The following is a 17143-nucleotide window of genomic DNA, read 5'->3' as shown; positions in this document are numbered from 1 at the left end:
CCATTATTTCATTATCACAAATTGCTGCTGTTGTTAGCAAAATCACGTATCATTGCCAGCCAATATTACTCATCACAACTCAGGGTGTGAAAAGCACCTCTGGTGTGACTGCTTCAGCATGCTTTATGTCTGTATAGACTGCTGTAGTCAGCAACTATAGAGAACATTGCAGGAGTTTTTCTTGCTACCTGATCTCTATGGAATAAAGGAAGAAGAGAGAACAAGAAAGCAGTGAACTATCTCAGTGAGTTACTGCAACTTATGGTCATAGAGGATAATACTGGAATATCTTCAACTGCATAATTTCCTGGAAAACAAGTGGGAAGATGGCAAAACAATAAAAAAGAGCTGTACTGAGGAAGCCAAAAAAAACTCCTTCCTACCAAATCAAGAGGAAAGCTGGGAAATCATCAATAAGTTAGTTTTCCTAGTCTAGTTAACAATTTGGCAGATTTAGCTGCCATAGAAATTTAGTGACAAAACAATGATCGCAGAATAAGCCAAATTGCCATTTAAAACATCGACTCATATTTTAAGTAGCAATTATAAACCAAAACAATCTGGGAACAAGAATACCCAAATAAAATATTCAGGGGTTTTGTTTTGCCAATGGGTATTTGTGCTATGGTTAGAAGTGATTACCCCAGCTATGAATTTTAATGATTGTTTTAAATATGCTTAAGTATTATTTGTTTATAAATTGTTCTAGTCTTTTTCTAAGTGGTTCTAATTGCTTTTAAGACATCCAGAGTCATCTAAATGATATGGACATAATGGACATTATGTATGATGGACATGCAAATTCCAATGAGCCGAGGTATTTCCAGGAGCAGATTGTGGAATATACCAAAGGTTGGTCAGCTTTTTAGATTGAGAGAACAGGGATGCCAGCAAGTGATTTTTAGAACAAGTTATCATGGTAGCTAAAGAAAGTTTAGAGTATCAGAAAGGACAATGAAGTGTCTTGAGTAGAGAGATTCAACGTCAAATATGAAAGGACAGATGAAGGACATTTTTAAAAAGTTGGGGGAAAAACCACAGGACAATTTATAGCTAAGTCATTCAACAGTAATTTGTTCATTTTACTTGTTTGCTTCAGCTTGTATGCTGCTCCTAATCATAACGAGTGAGCAGATAACAGCAAACTCATGCAGAGTTGAAATAAACAAAGCAATTAAAAACAACCCTATAATATATAATCATGGAAGAGATCTAATACCTTCATCTCTAATGAAAGGGAGATAGAAAGATTATGCTGAATTCCATTACAAATGGGATTATAGGATGATGGAAACATTTGTAAAGACAAAACATAGTCATGAATCAATTCTACTAAAAAGTAGGATATGACTAGTACTGACAAATAATACAACAAATACCATATAATAGACTAGAACTAAAATAGGAAAGGTACAGATGAAATGCATATGAAACTGTTTAATGTTGTGGAAGAAGAGGCAGTTAAATTGTTAACTGTCCTATTATCAACAAATATGGAAAAGGATGTGTGAACTAAAGATTGAAAGTATCTTTGTATATATCTATACCAAGATAGATAAATGAACAAATTACTGAATTTTCTCACAAATCTTTAAGAATTTACAAAGAAGACAACAGCCATACATGGAGGAAGACCCGTACATGGAGGAAGAAATGTCAGATGAATAAACAGATTTCAGAAAAGGCAAAGGAAAATGAAGTTAGATAGCTGAAATAAGATGGATAATGAAGAGATAATTACAATTTAAGGAGAAAGTTCACCTTTGCTTTGTTGAATACAGCAAGGGTTTTGATTCTGAGATTATGGCAGAAAATGGAATCTGTTAAAACTACTAAATATGCTAGAATATTTGATTGTTCTGAGGAACCTTTACAGTGATCCAGAAGTATTATACAAAATGAATTTGAGGAAATAGAATAGTTCAGAATAAGAGAAGGAGTAAGACAGTGATGCATATTGTCTCCATATCTGTAAGGATTGTAGATAAAGAGATTAATACCAGAGAGTAAGGCGAACTTAGATAGGATGATAGTGATAAGGTTACTTCTAAGATAGTGAAGAAAAAAACAGTAAAAGCAATATCCATCCTATTTCCAAAGTCCCTTTGTTCAACCCCAGGTAACATATTAAAAGCTATGAAAATGAGATACTGAGAAAAAGTGCAAGGAAGAAGACAATTTCAAATTATGGATTTATAAATGGTTACTGAAAATATTATGGAGGGCAAGGAGGATTATTTTTTAAAAAACCTTCTATGCTTGGCAAGATTGAGGGAAATTAAAGACAATGGGTGAAGTGGATAAAATAAATCACTTTAGAAAAGCTATGGAGAAAAATAGATAGTGAAGTTGATGAAGCTGCCTGGAGAAAAATCTAATAAAGTTATCTAAATACAAAGCAAGAGCTATAGAGTATCACTAGGATGAGGCTGAGATGGTAGATATTTGTCCAAACATGTTTTTCTTTATTAATCACATCAATATAGCAACCCATCTCACAAGAACTGACTCTGGGTGATATACAAGAATGAATGAAACAACAATTTAAAAATCCATTGTCTAAAAATGAGTGTTTTTACATTGTTGCTTTATTTATTGTTAAAAAATAAAAAGTCAAATGAAAAATGAAAAACACTATAAAATGAATAAATACTTTATCAAGAGTTAGGATTAACTTGATGGCACCCAACTAAGTTATTAACTAATATGAATAATGAAGCTGTTAAATGAATGGCAAGCATAAAGGGCATCTTTTTAAAGAGATATTTAGGCAAATAAATTTAAAAAATACCGTAAATATTTTTACCTAACAAAATGACAAGGAGCGAATTTAAACTACATTATATGTAGGGTTCTTTTGGAATATATTTCAGAAAGTTCAATAGTTGAAAAAAGCACAGCTGGGCTATTAGTTGGGATTAGTCAATACAATTTTATTATTTTAGGAAAAATATAAGATTGTAAAGGTATAATTCCTTCATATTGGAATATTTTGTTCATTTCTTTTTAGAGAAGATATTGGAGAGCTGAAAAAAAGCAAAAAAAAAAAGGGAAACATAATTATCACTAAGAAGGAGAAGCTGACCTCCAGGAAAATCCGCAAGGATTTGGGAACGCTTAGTGATGGAAAATGAAATACTAAAGATACAAACAGAGTAGAAGCTAATAATATTTGCAGCTGTGGAATGACGGATTATTTTCTTCTTCTGTAATACATAGAGTCATCCAACAAGACTGAGTCAAAATAATTTCAAGTTGGACCAAAAACAACAACAACAAACAAAATCTTCATATAACATGCAAGTTGGATTATGATAACAGGTAATGGCAATGCAACCCTTAGCTTTAAAATAGGGATCAGAAAGATTTATAGAACATAAGGCTGTATTCTGCACTCTGTATTTTATTATTAGACTTCTATACTGCCCATCTCACCAAGGCAATAATAATATCACAGCAATATGCCATTGAAACCAGTTACTGGGAAACACAGAAGAAGCTATTATGTTTATGAGTCACTTGTGAGCATGGTAGTAGAGGCACTGTAATAACTATGAAAGGAACATACCAAATAGTACTTCATGAGTTATCTTCAACTTTAGAACCTTAAAAATTCAACTGTTAGTGTTGCATTGATTCCAGGGTAGTTTTGTAAGCACAGATCTACGCAGCTTTATAACTTTACAAAAGGAGGAAACCCTTTTGAGGAAAAAAACAGCCTGATGTAGTTAAGCATTGGGCTCCCCAGACCAGCAGAGATCAATGTAGTAATCTACTAGAATGTGCAACTTCCCAACATAGATTAGTCTTTTGCTGCAGCTCTTCATTTGAAGTCTCAATATACATGTGTTTTAGAAAATTAAAACAGAAAATGGGAAAGGTTTCTTCCTTTTAGTCCATTTTGCTAATTAATACGTCAAAGATTGTAAAGAAGAACTCATCAGCTTTTCTCCACTACTGCATCACTTTAAAGAGCTGTGTCAGCAGACTTTAGCAGACAGTCAATACATATTAAGACGAGTTCCAAGCATTAAATAATAAGAAAGAACCATATGAAAAATGAAAATAAAGCAAATAGCTAGAGGCTAATGGAATCCCATTTGTGACTTTGCATAAAAGGGAGGAAAGGGCAGCATTTTCCCAATACAAACAATAGCTTGTACATAAATCCTTCCAATCTATGCTATTATAAGCACCACAATACACACTAGCTATATATTTATAGCAAGTTAAGACAGGCATTTTTGTGGCCAAATCTGATTTGAAACCTGGCTTATTGAAACACACTCGGCAGAATAGCTGTGAAAAGCAGAGAGTTTGAGTGTTTCTGAGATTACACAGGAACCCTGGTGTAGCTGCCTCCCATTGGATGTATTGTCTAAAAGTGTAAAGGACTGGGAATGGATGCTGATGGGAAAAAAAATAAATACTTTTACTTATTTCACTGTGCATTCACTTGGTGGTCAAGATTAAATCATTCCCTCGTTGGTTTACATTCTATCAGGCTACTATAGAGGAACAGATTTATTTATTACATTTATATGCTGCCTATATCACTCTGCAAAGCGATTTGTTTGGAGCTATAGAGCTTCTTGACCAGATTTGCTGATATACCAGCTCCATTTCCTCCCTTAATTGACATCTAGTAGCTGGGAGTTCATCACTTTTTGTATAGGGAGGAATGAGAAATAGGGTCATTCTGGTAGACCCACTCCATTTGTCTCTCCCATTTCTCAGCTACTCCCAAGCTAACTGGGCAATGGATAACTTTATAACTTTAAAAACTAAGACTTGGCTTTACTAAGGATCCATTTCTGGCTGTATGTAACATTTACAAGCTACTGTAGAAGTTATTTTTTTATCTTTAAGTCAAATCTTGGCCAAGCCAAGACCCCAGCAATTCCACTTCAGATCACCATTCCTTTTCTTTACACATTAGCAATTCAGAATCTCTGTGGGGGTTTTATTTTCCTTGAGTAGTGTGTTAAAAACAGTGCTAAATTAGATCTTGGGGGGAAACGGTGAGCTAGCCTTTTGCTTATAACTTGGGATGATGACACGGGAAAAGTGAAACAGCAGTGGAATAGTGTAAAGTAAGAGTTCAGAGATAGGAACAGCAGCATTATCCATTTCTGTCTCTCTGTCTGCTTGCATATGCAATCACCTGTGTGTCTATCGTATGCCTCTAAAGACCATAGCTGGACTCTGGTTGAAGTTTGCCTGTAATGGCGTAAAAGAGACCCAGGGCCTCACCCTGCAGACCAGGTATGTAAATTGGAAATGAGAGCTTATTTGGATTGAAAACAATTCCTTGCCAACTATTATGACTGCAGTGGGCCTCATTCCAACATGGACTGACAGGAAGGGCTCCCATTTATTTTTTGGCAAACAAAATGCAGCTGCTATGTTTGCAAACATCCTCCTGGGTAGCAGGGCGCAATTTCCAACTGATGAGTCACTTTTTGGAAAGATTTTCAGCTTGAGATTTAGCAATGGTTTCAGAGAGGAAGATGAAAGACAAGACCAGGTGAGACCCTCAGTTTCAAAAAAAAACAAAACAAAACCTTTTGTACACTGAAGGCAAAGGAAAGAAATACAGGGTAGGAGAAATTAAAAAGATTACATTCTTCTACCATGGAAATGAAAATTGCCGTATGCCAAAAGGATTGACTAAAAGTATCTCACTAAAAATGTCAGTGATACAGTGCAGGTACTTTGTTTAAATAAAGCTTTATTATACACAATATATTATCACCATGATTATTAAAGCAGACAATGTAGCCTTCATTTTTTAATTTCGCAAAACATATAACAAAGTTTTAAAAGAAGGATATGGTTTCTAAGCTAAATAGAAAAGGCATTAAAATATTTATCTATGAGATTTTCACTGTGGTATTAATAATCTAAAGCTTTCTACTCCAAAAGAAATTAAATAGTTTTCTAAACTTATGCTAGAATACACTGAATTTAGTTTCTACTAATATGTGAACTTTTTTCCCCCGGATACAAGATATTCTATTTATGAGAATGTTTCTGCATAAAAGGATTACTCTGATAGGGATGGGAAATAGAATTTAACAACCTAGCTCATGCTATTAATTAGAATTCAGTACGGTAGATAATAAATATTTTCACATTTGTAATATTTTGGGATAAATGAAGTAAATAACTTTCATTCCATTATTCTGTCAGAGAGAACAATTTGCAGTTCTAGAGAAGGAAAACTAAGCAGTTCTCAACATTTGTAACAGTCATCCCATAATTCAAATAGGAACATCTTCCAAAATTATGCTACAATAGCTAAGGCAAACAAGTTCTTATTATATAAGGCTTTCAAATGCTTTCCCCTAGCCAAAGCAGTATTTACAGTGATCCAGAATTCCATTATAAAATGTGAGTCAAGACCAATTGAAGCTTTGGTCAAAACATTTTAATCATATTCTTTCAGTCTAGAACTTGAAGTGACAATCATCACAAATAACTCAGATACTTAAAAAAACAATCTTCTATTTTTCAGATCAGATGGAAATCCATTGTGTGATAGCTGCTGTGAGGTAAGGTTACCCAAGTTTTATTTAGGAACCAGCCTATGTTTGGAACTGAGTTTCTGAAGCAAAGAATTGGGGCTCAGTCTAGAAATAGAATCAAGTTTATGTAATGTGATACAAAGGGGAGTGACATAAACTTACTCAAGACTGCCAACAGCATGTTACCTAATCTTGGAAGGTGAAGATAAAGATGCAGTTCCATGAGTTTGGAATTCCAGGAAAAACTATATTCTACATAGCTGGAGAGAACTAGACCAGAGGTCCCCAACCTTTTGGGCACCAGGGACCGGTTCCATGGAGAAAGGTTTTTCCATGGACTGGAGAGAGTATGTGATTTTGTGTGCTGCCTGCATCCTGTGGATGAGGCTTTGCTTGTCTGTGCGGACCGATTGCTGGCATGCCGTGGCCTGGTACTGCTCCATGGAACTAGACCGATCAACTGACTCATTGACAAATGAAAACACTTGTTAAAATAATACATTAAAAATACTTAAATAACAACAACAAAAGCAATGAGCTCCTAATAAAACTCCTTACCACTTTCACCATGATTTTCCTTTCCTCCCTAGACTCCCTTTAAATGGCTTTTTTAGCTATAACTGTTTACTTGGCACACATAATTGTTTTTAATTAAAAAGCCATGCTACTGCTGCTTTTGCACATTATTCAATTTTCTGTCAATGTCCCAGAAACAAAAAAAGCTTAATTTTCCATTACAGATTAGAGATTCATCTTGAATAGGATTTAAGTGACTCTCTCTATTTTATATAATATTTTAATTGGAAAATATGATAAAAATATCTTACCTAGTTTCTGAGCAGTCAATAAGGCAACTTTACTTTCATCTGCCACTAGAGAAAAAGAAGGAAAAGAAAAATACATACAAATCAGATTCAGCCCTGAATGAAGAAACCATACACCATGAGTAACACCCCGGACTATATTGCAAAGCAGATGCACTTATTTTTCAAAGTTTTTATTTTTGGTGCCTAATTCATAAGCCGTAAATAAATATAAATTATTTAAAACATTTAAAATCCTAATTAAAGTGAAAAATAGGCATGGATTATTAAAGTATTTTTGAACAAAGACGATATTTTAATCATACTACATATTTTTCCAGCCAATTTCAGTGGAAGGCAGCTTGGACTTTTGTACAGAGGTAACTCCAGTACACAAAAATGGAAGCATAATAAAATGCACTATTGATATAATACATTTCACTCTTAAATGTAAAAAAAATCCACAAATTTTTCATGTTTTTGCCAATAGCAGTTTTAGCTGCTAATGTTTCTCTTGTAGTTTAATCTCATGACTGATTTTTGTTGCTGTATAGCCACAACTGGGAGTATGAAAGGGTCTCAATCCTTAAAAACTCCTGTGGCTCCAATCAGAATCGAGTGCCCCTTCTCCTATATACACATACGTCTTCTATTCACATTTGGAGGAAGGCTTCCATTGGCAAGAAATTCTAGAGCAATTCCACAAGGAAAACCCACTGTCTCCAAACAGTTTTGATGCCGTTAACATGGAAATGATTAATATTCAGGTAAAATAACGAGGAGACATTCGTTGAAATCTATTTTAGCACAGTCAGTCAAACCTCCAAAAATGTGCCACCAACAGGCATTCCCAAACATAAAGTTTTTAGTACGAAAAATTTGGCAAATCAAGATACATTCATTACTGTCAAGGTGGCCTCTCTGTATTTCCTCCTCCCTTTCATAGTCTTTTTGTTTGCAGAGAAAGATTAGAAAACTAAATTTATATGAGCTCTAATATAATATATCTGGACAATGCAAAATCTATCCACTCCTTTCCCAAATATCTCAATAAAATTTGAAATATTTTCTATCTGTATAAAGCCTACCAAAAACACTTCACAGAGAGCAAATTAATCAATTAAGGTCATGTTTCCACAACCCCCCAAAACTTTCATGCTTTTAAGGATCTAAATAAATTACTTTCCCTGATCTAAACATATTTTAGTCAGGGGGAAAATCAGTTGCTAGCTTTCCAGATGGATATTATCCTTACACAGCCCTTTCCACATAATAAAGATATAGTGCCATCAATTAATTTTAAGTCAATGATTGTGCCAATAACATTACTTCAGCAGCTCTTATTTCTCTGCATTGCAGTGTTTCCACATCTAAGGATGGTTGGATAGTATAGAGAACGTATCAAATGGCTCAGAGACATCCTTTTTCAAAAATTTTAGCTGTTTTGTTTTTAATGGAAATTTGTTCATGTTACTTTCTCCAAAAAATGAACTCATTTTGAAGACCTCAACAAAATTGACAGATAAAATTCTTATTTCAAGCGAAGTTCAATAGATGAAATTGGTGAATTGCTGTTTGTTTCAACTGCTCTTACCAATATTAGAGCAAGCATCAAGCCATGATTTGATAGCCTGGTACTTTAAATGAATCATCATTAGAACAAACCACTGCCCAGAATTTCAGAAGCTTTGAGCAACATGTTTGCATGTATTGTGTGTGATTATGCAGGATGAATAGCAACAACTATTTGATACTGTATTGCATACTTCTTTCCTTCCCTTCTCTTCACAATAGAACTCAAGAAATTAACTTATTCTGAACTCACTGGAATAGCTATTACATTCTTTTTAAAGTACAAAACAAGGTTATCTGAATGCTGTATGACTGAAAAGTAACATTTTCTCTCTCTGTCAAATCTCCTGAATACAGTTAAATGTCTTTGGATCTAAGTACCTGCAAATCTTTTTCCAAACCATCTAAAATACCGTATTTTCCGGCGTATAAGACGACTGGGCGTATAAGACGACCCCCTACATTTCCTGTTAAATTATAGGGTTTGGGCTATACTCGCCGTATAAGACTACCCCTCTTCCAACGCACACCAAATAAAAATTAAAAAACATCAGATTTGATTTTAATATGGTAATTTTAATTCAAATGCTTATGATATGCAGGTACTTAGTAGGAAAACTGTCACTTATAAACATAAGGCTGTTTGTCATCAAACATGTAAACATAAAACAGTGCAAGTGGATTAAACTTAATAATAATAATAATAATAATAATAATAATAATAATAATAATAATAATAATAATAATGTTGGAGGGGACCTTGGAGGTCATCTAGTCCAATCCCCTGCTAAGGCAGGAAACCCTATACCATTTCAGACAAATGGCTGTCCAGTCTCTTCTTAAAAACTTCCAGTGTTGGAGCATTCACCACTTCTGGAGGCAGGTTGTTCCACTGGTTAATTGTTCTAACTGTCAGGAAGTTTCTCCTTAGTTCTAGGTTGCTTCTCTCCTTGACTCGTTTCCATCCATTGCTTCTTGTCCTGCTTTCAGGTGCTTTGGAGAATAGCTTGGCTCCCTCTTTTTTGTGGCAGCCCCTGAGATATTGGATCACTGCTATCATGTCACCCCTCACCCTTCTCTTCGTTAAACTACACATACCCAATTCCAGCAACTGTTTCCTATTTTCCTAATTCACTTTTTCACTTTTCCTAATTCACTCTAAAGCTTTCCCTGTGCAGAGCCTTAAGTAACACCAGCTGCCTGCAATTAGTGCAGGTTCGCATCCCACCAGGCTCAAGGTTGAGTCAGCCTTCCATTCTTCCGAGGTAGGTTAAATGAGGACTCAGATTGTTGGGAGCAATAAGCTGACTTTGTAATAATGCTGCTTGTGGGGGGGGGAGTGAAAGCTCTAATAAGCAGGCATATACATAGAATGAAGGCTATTGCTAAGCACATTGATTTGTGCTTTAAATTGTAAGCCGCCCTGAGTCTTCGGAGAAGGGCGGGATATAAATGGGATTAAAAAAAAAGACCAAATGGGAGATCCGCTCCAGGTTTTCCAGCCAGCCCGCCCAGTTCCTGAGTCAAATGTGTCCTTAGAGCTAAGCTGCTGCTCTGGCTACGCATTCCCCACCTGCCTTTCAAGTTGCTCTTGCATTCCCCACCTGCCTACAACTGCTCTTCAACTTTAGAAGGAAAGAAGCCCAGACCCCAGCCTGTAAAAAATCATAGACTGCAGCTTCTACTCCAATTGTTCCCGCTTTCCCTGCGCAGACTAAATGGAAGATCCGCTCCAGGTTTTCCAGCCAGCCCTGTCCCTAAAGTTTCAGCACCCCGCGTATAAGACGACCCCTGACTTTTGAGAAGATTTTCATGGGTTAAAAAGTCGTCTTATACGCCGGAAACTACGGTAATATATCAGCCCTTGGCAGAAATCTATTCTGAAACAGGTAATAAAGAGTTGGGATAAAATTATTTATTCCAGGGGCATACAGCAAAATCAAAATGTAGACAAATCTTCACAATGTTATAATTCATAACACTACATTTTGCCAGGACTATCTCACTTCCACACATAGTATTGTTATTATCAGGACAATACAAACTTTCTTTTTCCTTAATAACACCTCTGCTTTTCATTCCTAAGTAATGCACAGCTAATGAAAGCTAGCATATGGCTTCCTTTATACTTTTGTTGTTGCCTGTCTTTCTCATACACTAAATGAAGCACATTAATCCCCTCACAATGAAATATCGCCAAACATTAATAATCCACATTCTAATGGAACCTGTAATAGCCATTATCACTTCTACTCAGTTTCCAGGTCATAATGATCAGTATTCTATTATAGAAAAATTACCAGCAAAGACTGTCCTTAGCAGAGAGTCACAGAATAAAAGTAATCTTGGAAACAATCTGTCCAGTATAGGACAGGTTACTACAGCAGCCCTGACCAATAGACATCCACTGAGCCTCTGCTTAAAGGCCTCCTGTGCAGGAGCTTCCACCACCTTTCAGGCTACTTTGATCTATTGTTAAACAGTTCTTACCATTAGGAAACATTTCTCATATCTAAGCAAAATCTACTTCCTTTCAGCTTAAAACAGTTGTAGGCAGAAACTTTAATAATAATAATAATAATAATAATAATAATAATAATAATAATAATAATAATAATAATAATAAGTAGTAGTAGTAGTAGTAGTAGTAGTAGTAGTAGTAGTAGTAGTTGGAAGGTACCTTGGAGGTCATCTAATCCAACCCCCTGCTCAGGCAGGAAACCCTATACCATTTCAGGCAAATGGCTGTCCAGTCTCTTCTTAAAAACTTCCAGTGTTGGAGCATTCACCACTTCTGAAGGCAGGTTGTTCCACTGGTTAGTTGTTCTAACTGTCAGGAAGTTTCTCCTTAGTTCTAGGTTGCTTCTCTCCTTGACTAGTTTCCATCCATTGCTTATTGTCCTGCCTTCAGGTGCTTTGGAGAATAGCTTGCCTCCCTCTTCCTTGTGGCAGCCCCTGAGATACTGGAACATTGTTATCATGTCACCCCTAGTTCTTCTCTTCATTAAACTAAAAAGGTAAAGGTAAAGGTTCCCCCGCACATGTGTGGTAGTCGTTTCCGACTCTAGGGGCCGGTGCTTATCTCCGTTTCAAAGCCGAAGAGCCAGCGCTTGTCCGAGGACGTCTCCGTGGTCATGTGGCTGGCATGACTAGACGCCAAAGGCGCATGGAACGCTGTTACCTTCCCACCATAGTGGTCCCTATTTTTCTACTTGCATTTTTATGTGCTTTCGAACTGCTAGGTTGGCAGAAGCTGGGACGAGTAACAGGTGCTCACTCTGTTACACAGCACTCGGGATTCGACCCGCCAAACTGCCGACCATCTGGTCGACAAGCTCAGTGTCCTAACCCACTGAGCCACTGCGTCCCTATTTTCATTAAACTAGACATACCCAATTCCAGCAACCGTTCCCTATATGTTTTAACCTCCAGTCCCCCAATCATCTTTGTTGCTCTTCTCTGTACCCTTTCTAGAGTCTCAACATCTTTTTTACATCATGGTGACCAAAACTGGATGCAGTATTCCAGGTGTGGCCTTACCAAAGCATTGTAAAGTGGTATTAGTACTTCACTTGATCTTCATTCTATCCTTCTGTTAATGCAGCCTAGTACTGTGTTGGCTTTTTTGGCAGCTGCAGCACACTGCTGGCTCATATTGAACTGATTGTCTACTAGGACTCCGAGATCCCTCTCACAGTTACTACTATCGAGCAAGGTACCACCTATGCTAAACCTGTGCATTTGATTTGTCCTGCCTAAATGTAGAACCTTACTTTTTTCACCATTGAATTTCATTTTGTTAGATAGTGTCCAGTCTTCGAGTCTGTCCAGATCCTCCTGTATCTTAAGCCTGTCTTCTGGAGTATTGGCTATTCCTGCCAGCTTGGTGTCGTCTGCAAATTTGATGAGTTCCCCATCTATCCCCTCATCCAAATCGTTGATGAAGATGTTGAAGAGCACTGGGCCCAGAACAGAGCCCTGGGGCACCCCACTACACACTTCCTTCCATGTAGATGCAGTTCCATTGAGGACCACACGCTGAGTACGGCCTGTCAGCCAGCTACAAATCCATCTGCTGGTGATGCTATCTAAACCACATTTTTCTATCTTATCAAGTAGTAGGTTGTAATCTACTTTATCAAATGCCTTACTGAAGACCAAGTAAATTATATCTACAGCAGAGTGAATAGAGGCTGTAGAAGGATGCTACAAAGAACAAAAAGGGGCTCTTCACCTACATTCAAGAGTGAATATGGCAAAAGGATATATCGTCATCTTTGGGGGGTCTATCTTGCATGATCAAATGCAGCATCTGAGTCCAACTGGGCTGGATTTACTGTGTTTTGCCATCTTCGGCCTTTCATGCAGGTGCTTGCCATCTGTGTTGAAGTGGAAGACAATGCAGGCAACAGTGTGAGGTGCTTCTTGTAGGATATGACCATATCATTGTAGGTGTTTCACCCACATCTTCTTAAATATTGATGCAATGCCCATTTGCTACTGTACTGTGTCACTTCTGACATGATCAGGAAGAGAAACACCTAACGATCAATGAAAGGTGCACATCTCTGTGGCATGTAGAGAGTACTCTATGCATTTGGTGGTTGGCAAGCACTCAACATCTTATAAAGTTATTGCATGTACCATTGTTTTATACACCTTTTATTTTAGATAGATTGGCATGGATTGATTGCAGAGCACTCCAGTGATCTTCTATCGTAGCCATGTTTTGTTCTAATGATGAAATGCATGCAAAAGTGAACAAAGCAAAAGGATATATGGCAAATGATAAAATAAGCATGGGATTATTCAACCCCTGATTATTTGGTATTGTTAAAATGTGTCCCCCTAAGAAATTTTGAACCACAGGACGTTTGATTAAAATGTGATCTGGAAGTTCACAGTACTGAACTTGAATGAGTACAAACCCCCAAAGCCATAGGAATTGCATCCGAGTGTCCTGAAATAAATTGCTAATAGTTTTGACAAAATTTATGTTTGTCTTAAATGAAATTTCAGATAATTGGAGGAGGAGGATCGTTGTTTTTATTCAGAAGAGGGAAAAAGGAAGATCCAGGAGCTAGAGACCAGACCATGTAACACTGAAACCATAAAGAGGTTAATCTGTCAGCACTTTAAAACAATATATGAATTACCAGATGTCAGTAAATATTTGCCAAGAACATATGTTGCCAAGCTAAACTTCATTTCCTTAATAAATTGGAGAAATGCTGTAGAACTATTTAGCAAAGCATTTCACAGAATACCCTTAGACTTTATGTCTGATACACAGTTAAATGGTGGATTGAAATGACAATAGTATAGTTGGTTTGAAAACTGTATTCAAAGAATGCTCATCAACATTTTTACATCAAACGAAAGAGAGCCACTGAATGGGGTGCCACAAAGTTCAGACATTTTGATTAATGAATCGAATAAAGAGGTGGAGGGAATGCTTAACAAATTTGCAGATGACACAAAATTACTAGTTAATACTCTAGAAGACAGAAATAAAATTAAGTGATTGTGATACATTAGAGAAATAGACTGAAAATAATAGGCTGAAAATTAAGAAAGACAAATGCAAAATTGTTCACTTTGGAAAAAGAAATCCAATGCAGGGATATAGCATAGTCCAAAAACAGTACATTTGCAAACTGGAATTATAGCTAATATCAAGATGAAAATGAATAAGCAAGTGGTCCTAGCTTCCAAAAAGGCAAATGCCATTTTGCTCAGATCACAGGATTCCAAAATCATAAATAGTTGTTGTTGTTAGCTGCGAAGTCGTGTCCGACCCATCGTGACCCTATGGACAATGTTCCTCCAGGCCTTCCTGTCCTCTACCATCTTCTGGAGTCCATTTAAGCTCACGCCTACTGCTTCAGTGACTCCATCCAGCCATCTCATTCTCTGTCGTCCCCTTCTTCTCTTGCCCTCAACCTTTCCCAGCATTAGGCTCTTCTCCAGTGAGTCCTTCCTTCTCATTAGGTGGCCAAAGTATCTGAGTTTCAACTTCAGGATCTGGCCTTCTAAAGAGCAGTCAGGGTTGATCTCCTCTAGGACTGACCGGTTTGATCGCCTTGCAGTCCAAGGGACTCGCAGGAGTCTTCTCCAGCACCATAGCTCAAAGGCCTCAATTCTTAGGTGCTCGGCCTTTCTTATGGTCCAACTTTCACTGCAATACATTGCAACTGGGAAGACCATAGCCTTGACTATAAGCACTTTTGTTGACAGGGTGATGTCTCTGCTTTTTAGTGTGCTGTCTAGATTTGTCATGGCTTTCCTCCCGAGGAGCAAGCGTCTTTTATTTTTTTGGCTACAGTCTCCATCTGCAGTGATCTTGGAGCCCAGGAAAATAAAATCTGTCACTACCTCCATTTCTTCCCCATCTATTTGCAAGGAATTGAGAGGGCCGGATGCCATGATCTTAGTTTTCTTAATGTTTAGTTTCAACCCAACTTTTGCACTCTCCTTCTTCACCTGCAACAGGAGGCTCTTTAGTTCTTCTTCACTTTCTGCCATTAGAGTGGTATCATCTGCATATCTTAGGTTGTTGATATTTCTCCCGGCAATCTTAATTCCAACTTTTGATTCATCTAGCCCTGCCTTTCTCATGATGTGCTCTGCATATAAGTTAAACAGGCAGGGTGACAGTATACAGCCTTGCCGGACTCCTTTCCCAATTTTGAACCAATCAGTGCTTCCGTGTCCAGTTCTCACTGTTGCTTCTTGGCCCACATATAGGTTTCTCAAGAGACAAATAAAATGGTCTGGTATGCCCATCTCTTTAAGAACTTGCCACAGTTTTTATGATCCACACAATCAAAGGCTTTAGCGTAGTCAATGAAGCAGAAGTAGATGTTTTTCTGGAACTCTCTAGCTTTCTCCATGATCCAGCGTATGTTGGCAATTTGATCTCTAGTTCCTCTGCCTCTTCGAAATCCTGCCTGTACTTCTGGTAGTTCTCAATCCACATGCTGCTGGAGTCTAGCTTGTAGGATTTTAAGCATAACTTTACTAGCATGAGAAAGGAATGCAATGGTGCGATAGTTTGAACATTCTTTGGCACTGCCTTTCTTTGGAATTGGAATGTAAACTGATCTTTTCCAATCCTGTGGCCACTGTTGAGTTTTCCAAATTTGCTGGCAAATTGAGTGTAGCACTTTTACTGCATCGTCTTTTAAGATTTTGAATAGCTCAGGTGGAATACTGTCACCTCCACTAGCTTTGTTGTTGCTCAGCTTTTCTAAGGCCCACTTCACTTCACATTCTAGGATGTCTGGCTCGAGGTCAGTGACCACCTCATTGTGATTATCAGGGACGTTAAGCTCATTCTTGTATAGTTCTTCTGTGTAATTTTGCCACCTCTTCTTAATCTCTTCTGCCTCTGTTAGGTCCCTGACATTTTGGTCCTTTATCATGCCCATTTTTGCATGAAACGTTCCCTTCATCTCTCCAATTTTCTTGAAAAGATCTCTGGTCCTCCCTATTCTATTGTTTTCTTCTATTTCTTTGCACTGTTCATTTAAGAAGGCATTCTTATGTCTTCTAGCTATTCTCTGGAATTCTGCATTCAATTGGGCGTATCTTTCTTTTTCTCCCTTGCCTTTCGCTTCCCTCCTTTCCTCAGCTATTTGCAAAGCTTCCTCAGACAGCCATATTTCTTTCTTGCATTTCTTTTTCTTTGGGATGGTTTTGGATGCTACCTGTTGTACAATGTTGCGAACCTCTGTCCATAGTTCTTCAGGCACTCTGTCTATCAAATCTAATTCCTTAAATCTATTTGTCACCTCTACTGTATATTCAACCGGGATATGATTTAATTCATACCTGAGTGGCCTAGTGCTTTTCCCTACTTTCTTCAGTTTAAGCCTAAACTTTGCAATGAGAAGCTCATGGTCTGAGCCACAGTCAGCTCCTGGTCTTGTTTTTACTGACTGTATAGAGCTTCTCCATCTTTGGCTGCAGAGCACATAGTCAATCTGATTTCTGTGTTGACCGTCTGGTGATGTCCATGTGTAGAGCCGTCTCTTGGGTTGTTGGAAAAGAGTGTTTGCTATGACCATCGTATTCTCTTGACAAAATTCTATCAATCTGTGCCCTGCTTCATTTTGTACTCCAAGGCCAAACTTGCCTGTTATTCCGGTTATCTTTTGGCTTCCTACTTTAGCATTCCAATCCCCCATGATGATAAGGACATCATTTTTTGGTGTTAGTTCTATAAGGTGCTGTAGGGCT

At 37.4% G+C, this 17143-nt stretch overlaps 1 protein-coding gene across 4 annotated transcripts in view; it reads right to left on the bottom strand.

The window, feature by feature from the left end:
* The window catches only part of PARD3B (par-3 family cell polarity regulator beta), a 600416-nt gene that overhangs the window by 296786 nt on the left and 286487 nt on the right, over nucleotides 1–17143 (bottom strand). For all 4 annotated transcript variants that reach the window (XM_081312950.1, XM_081312947.1, XM_081312948.1 and 1 more), the window contains one exon: nucleotides 7355–7399. In XM_081312950.1, coding sequence (XP_081169076.1) covers nucleotides 7355–7399 — 45 coding nt within the window. The remainder of the gene's footprint in view (nucleotides 1–7354; nucleotides 7400–17143) is intronic.

This window comes from Vipera berus (assembly GCF_964194415.1).
Source record: "Vipera berus genome assembly, chromosome: 1".
Lineage (NCBI taxonomy): Eukaryota > Metazoa > Chordata > Lepidosauria > Squamata > Viperidae > Vipera > Vipera berus.
This window is presented reverse-complemented; position numbering and strand designations above follow the sequence as displayed.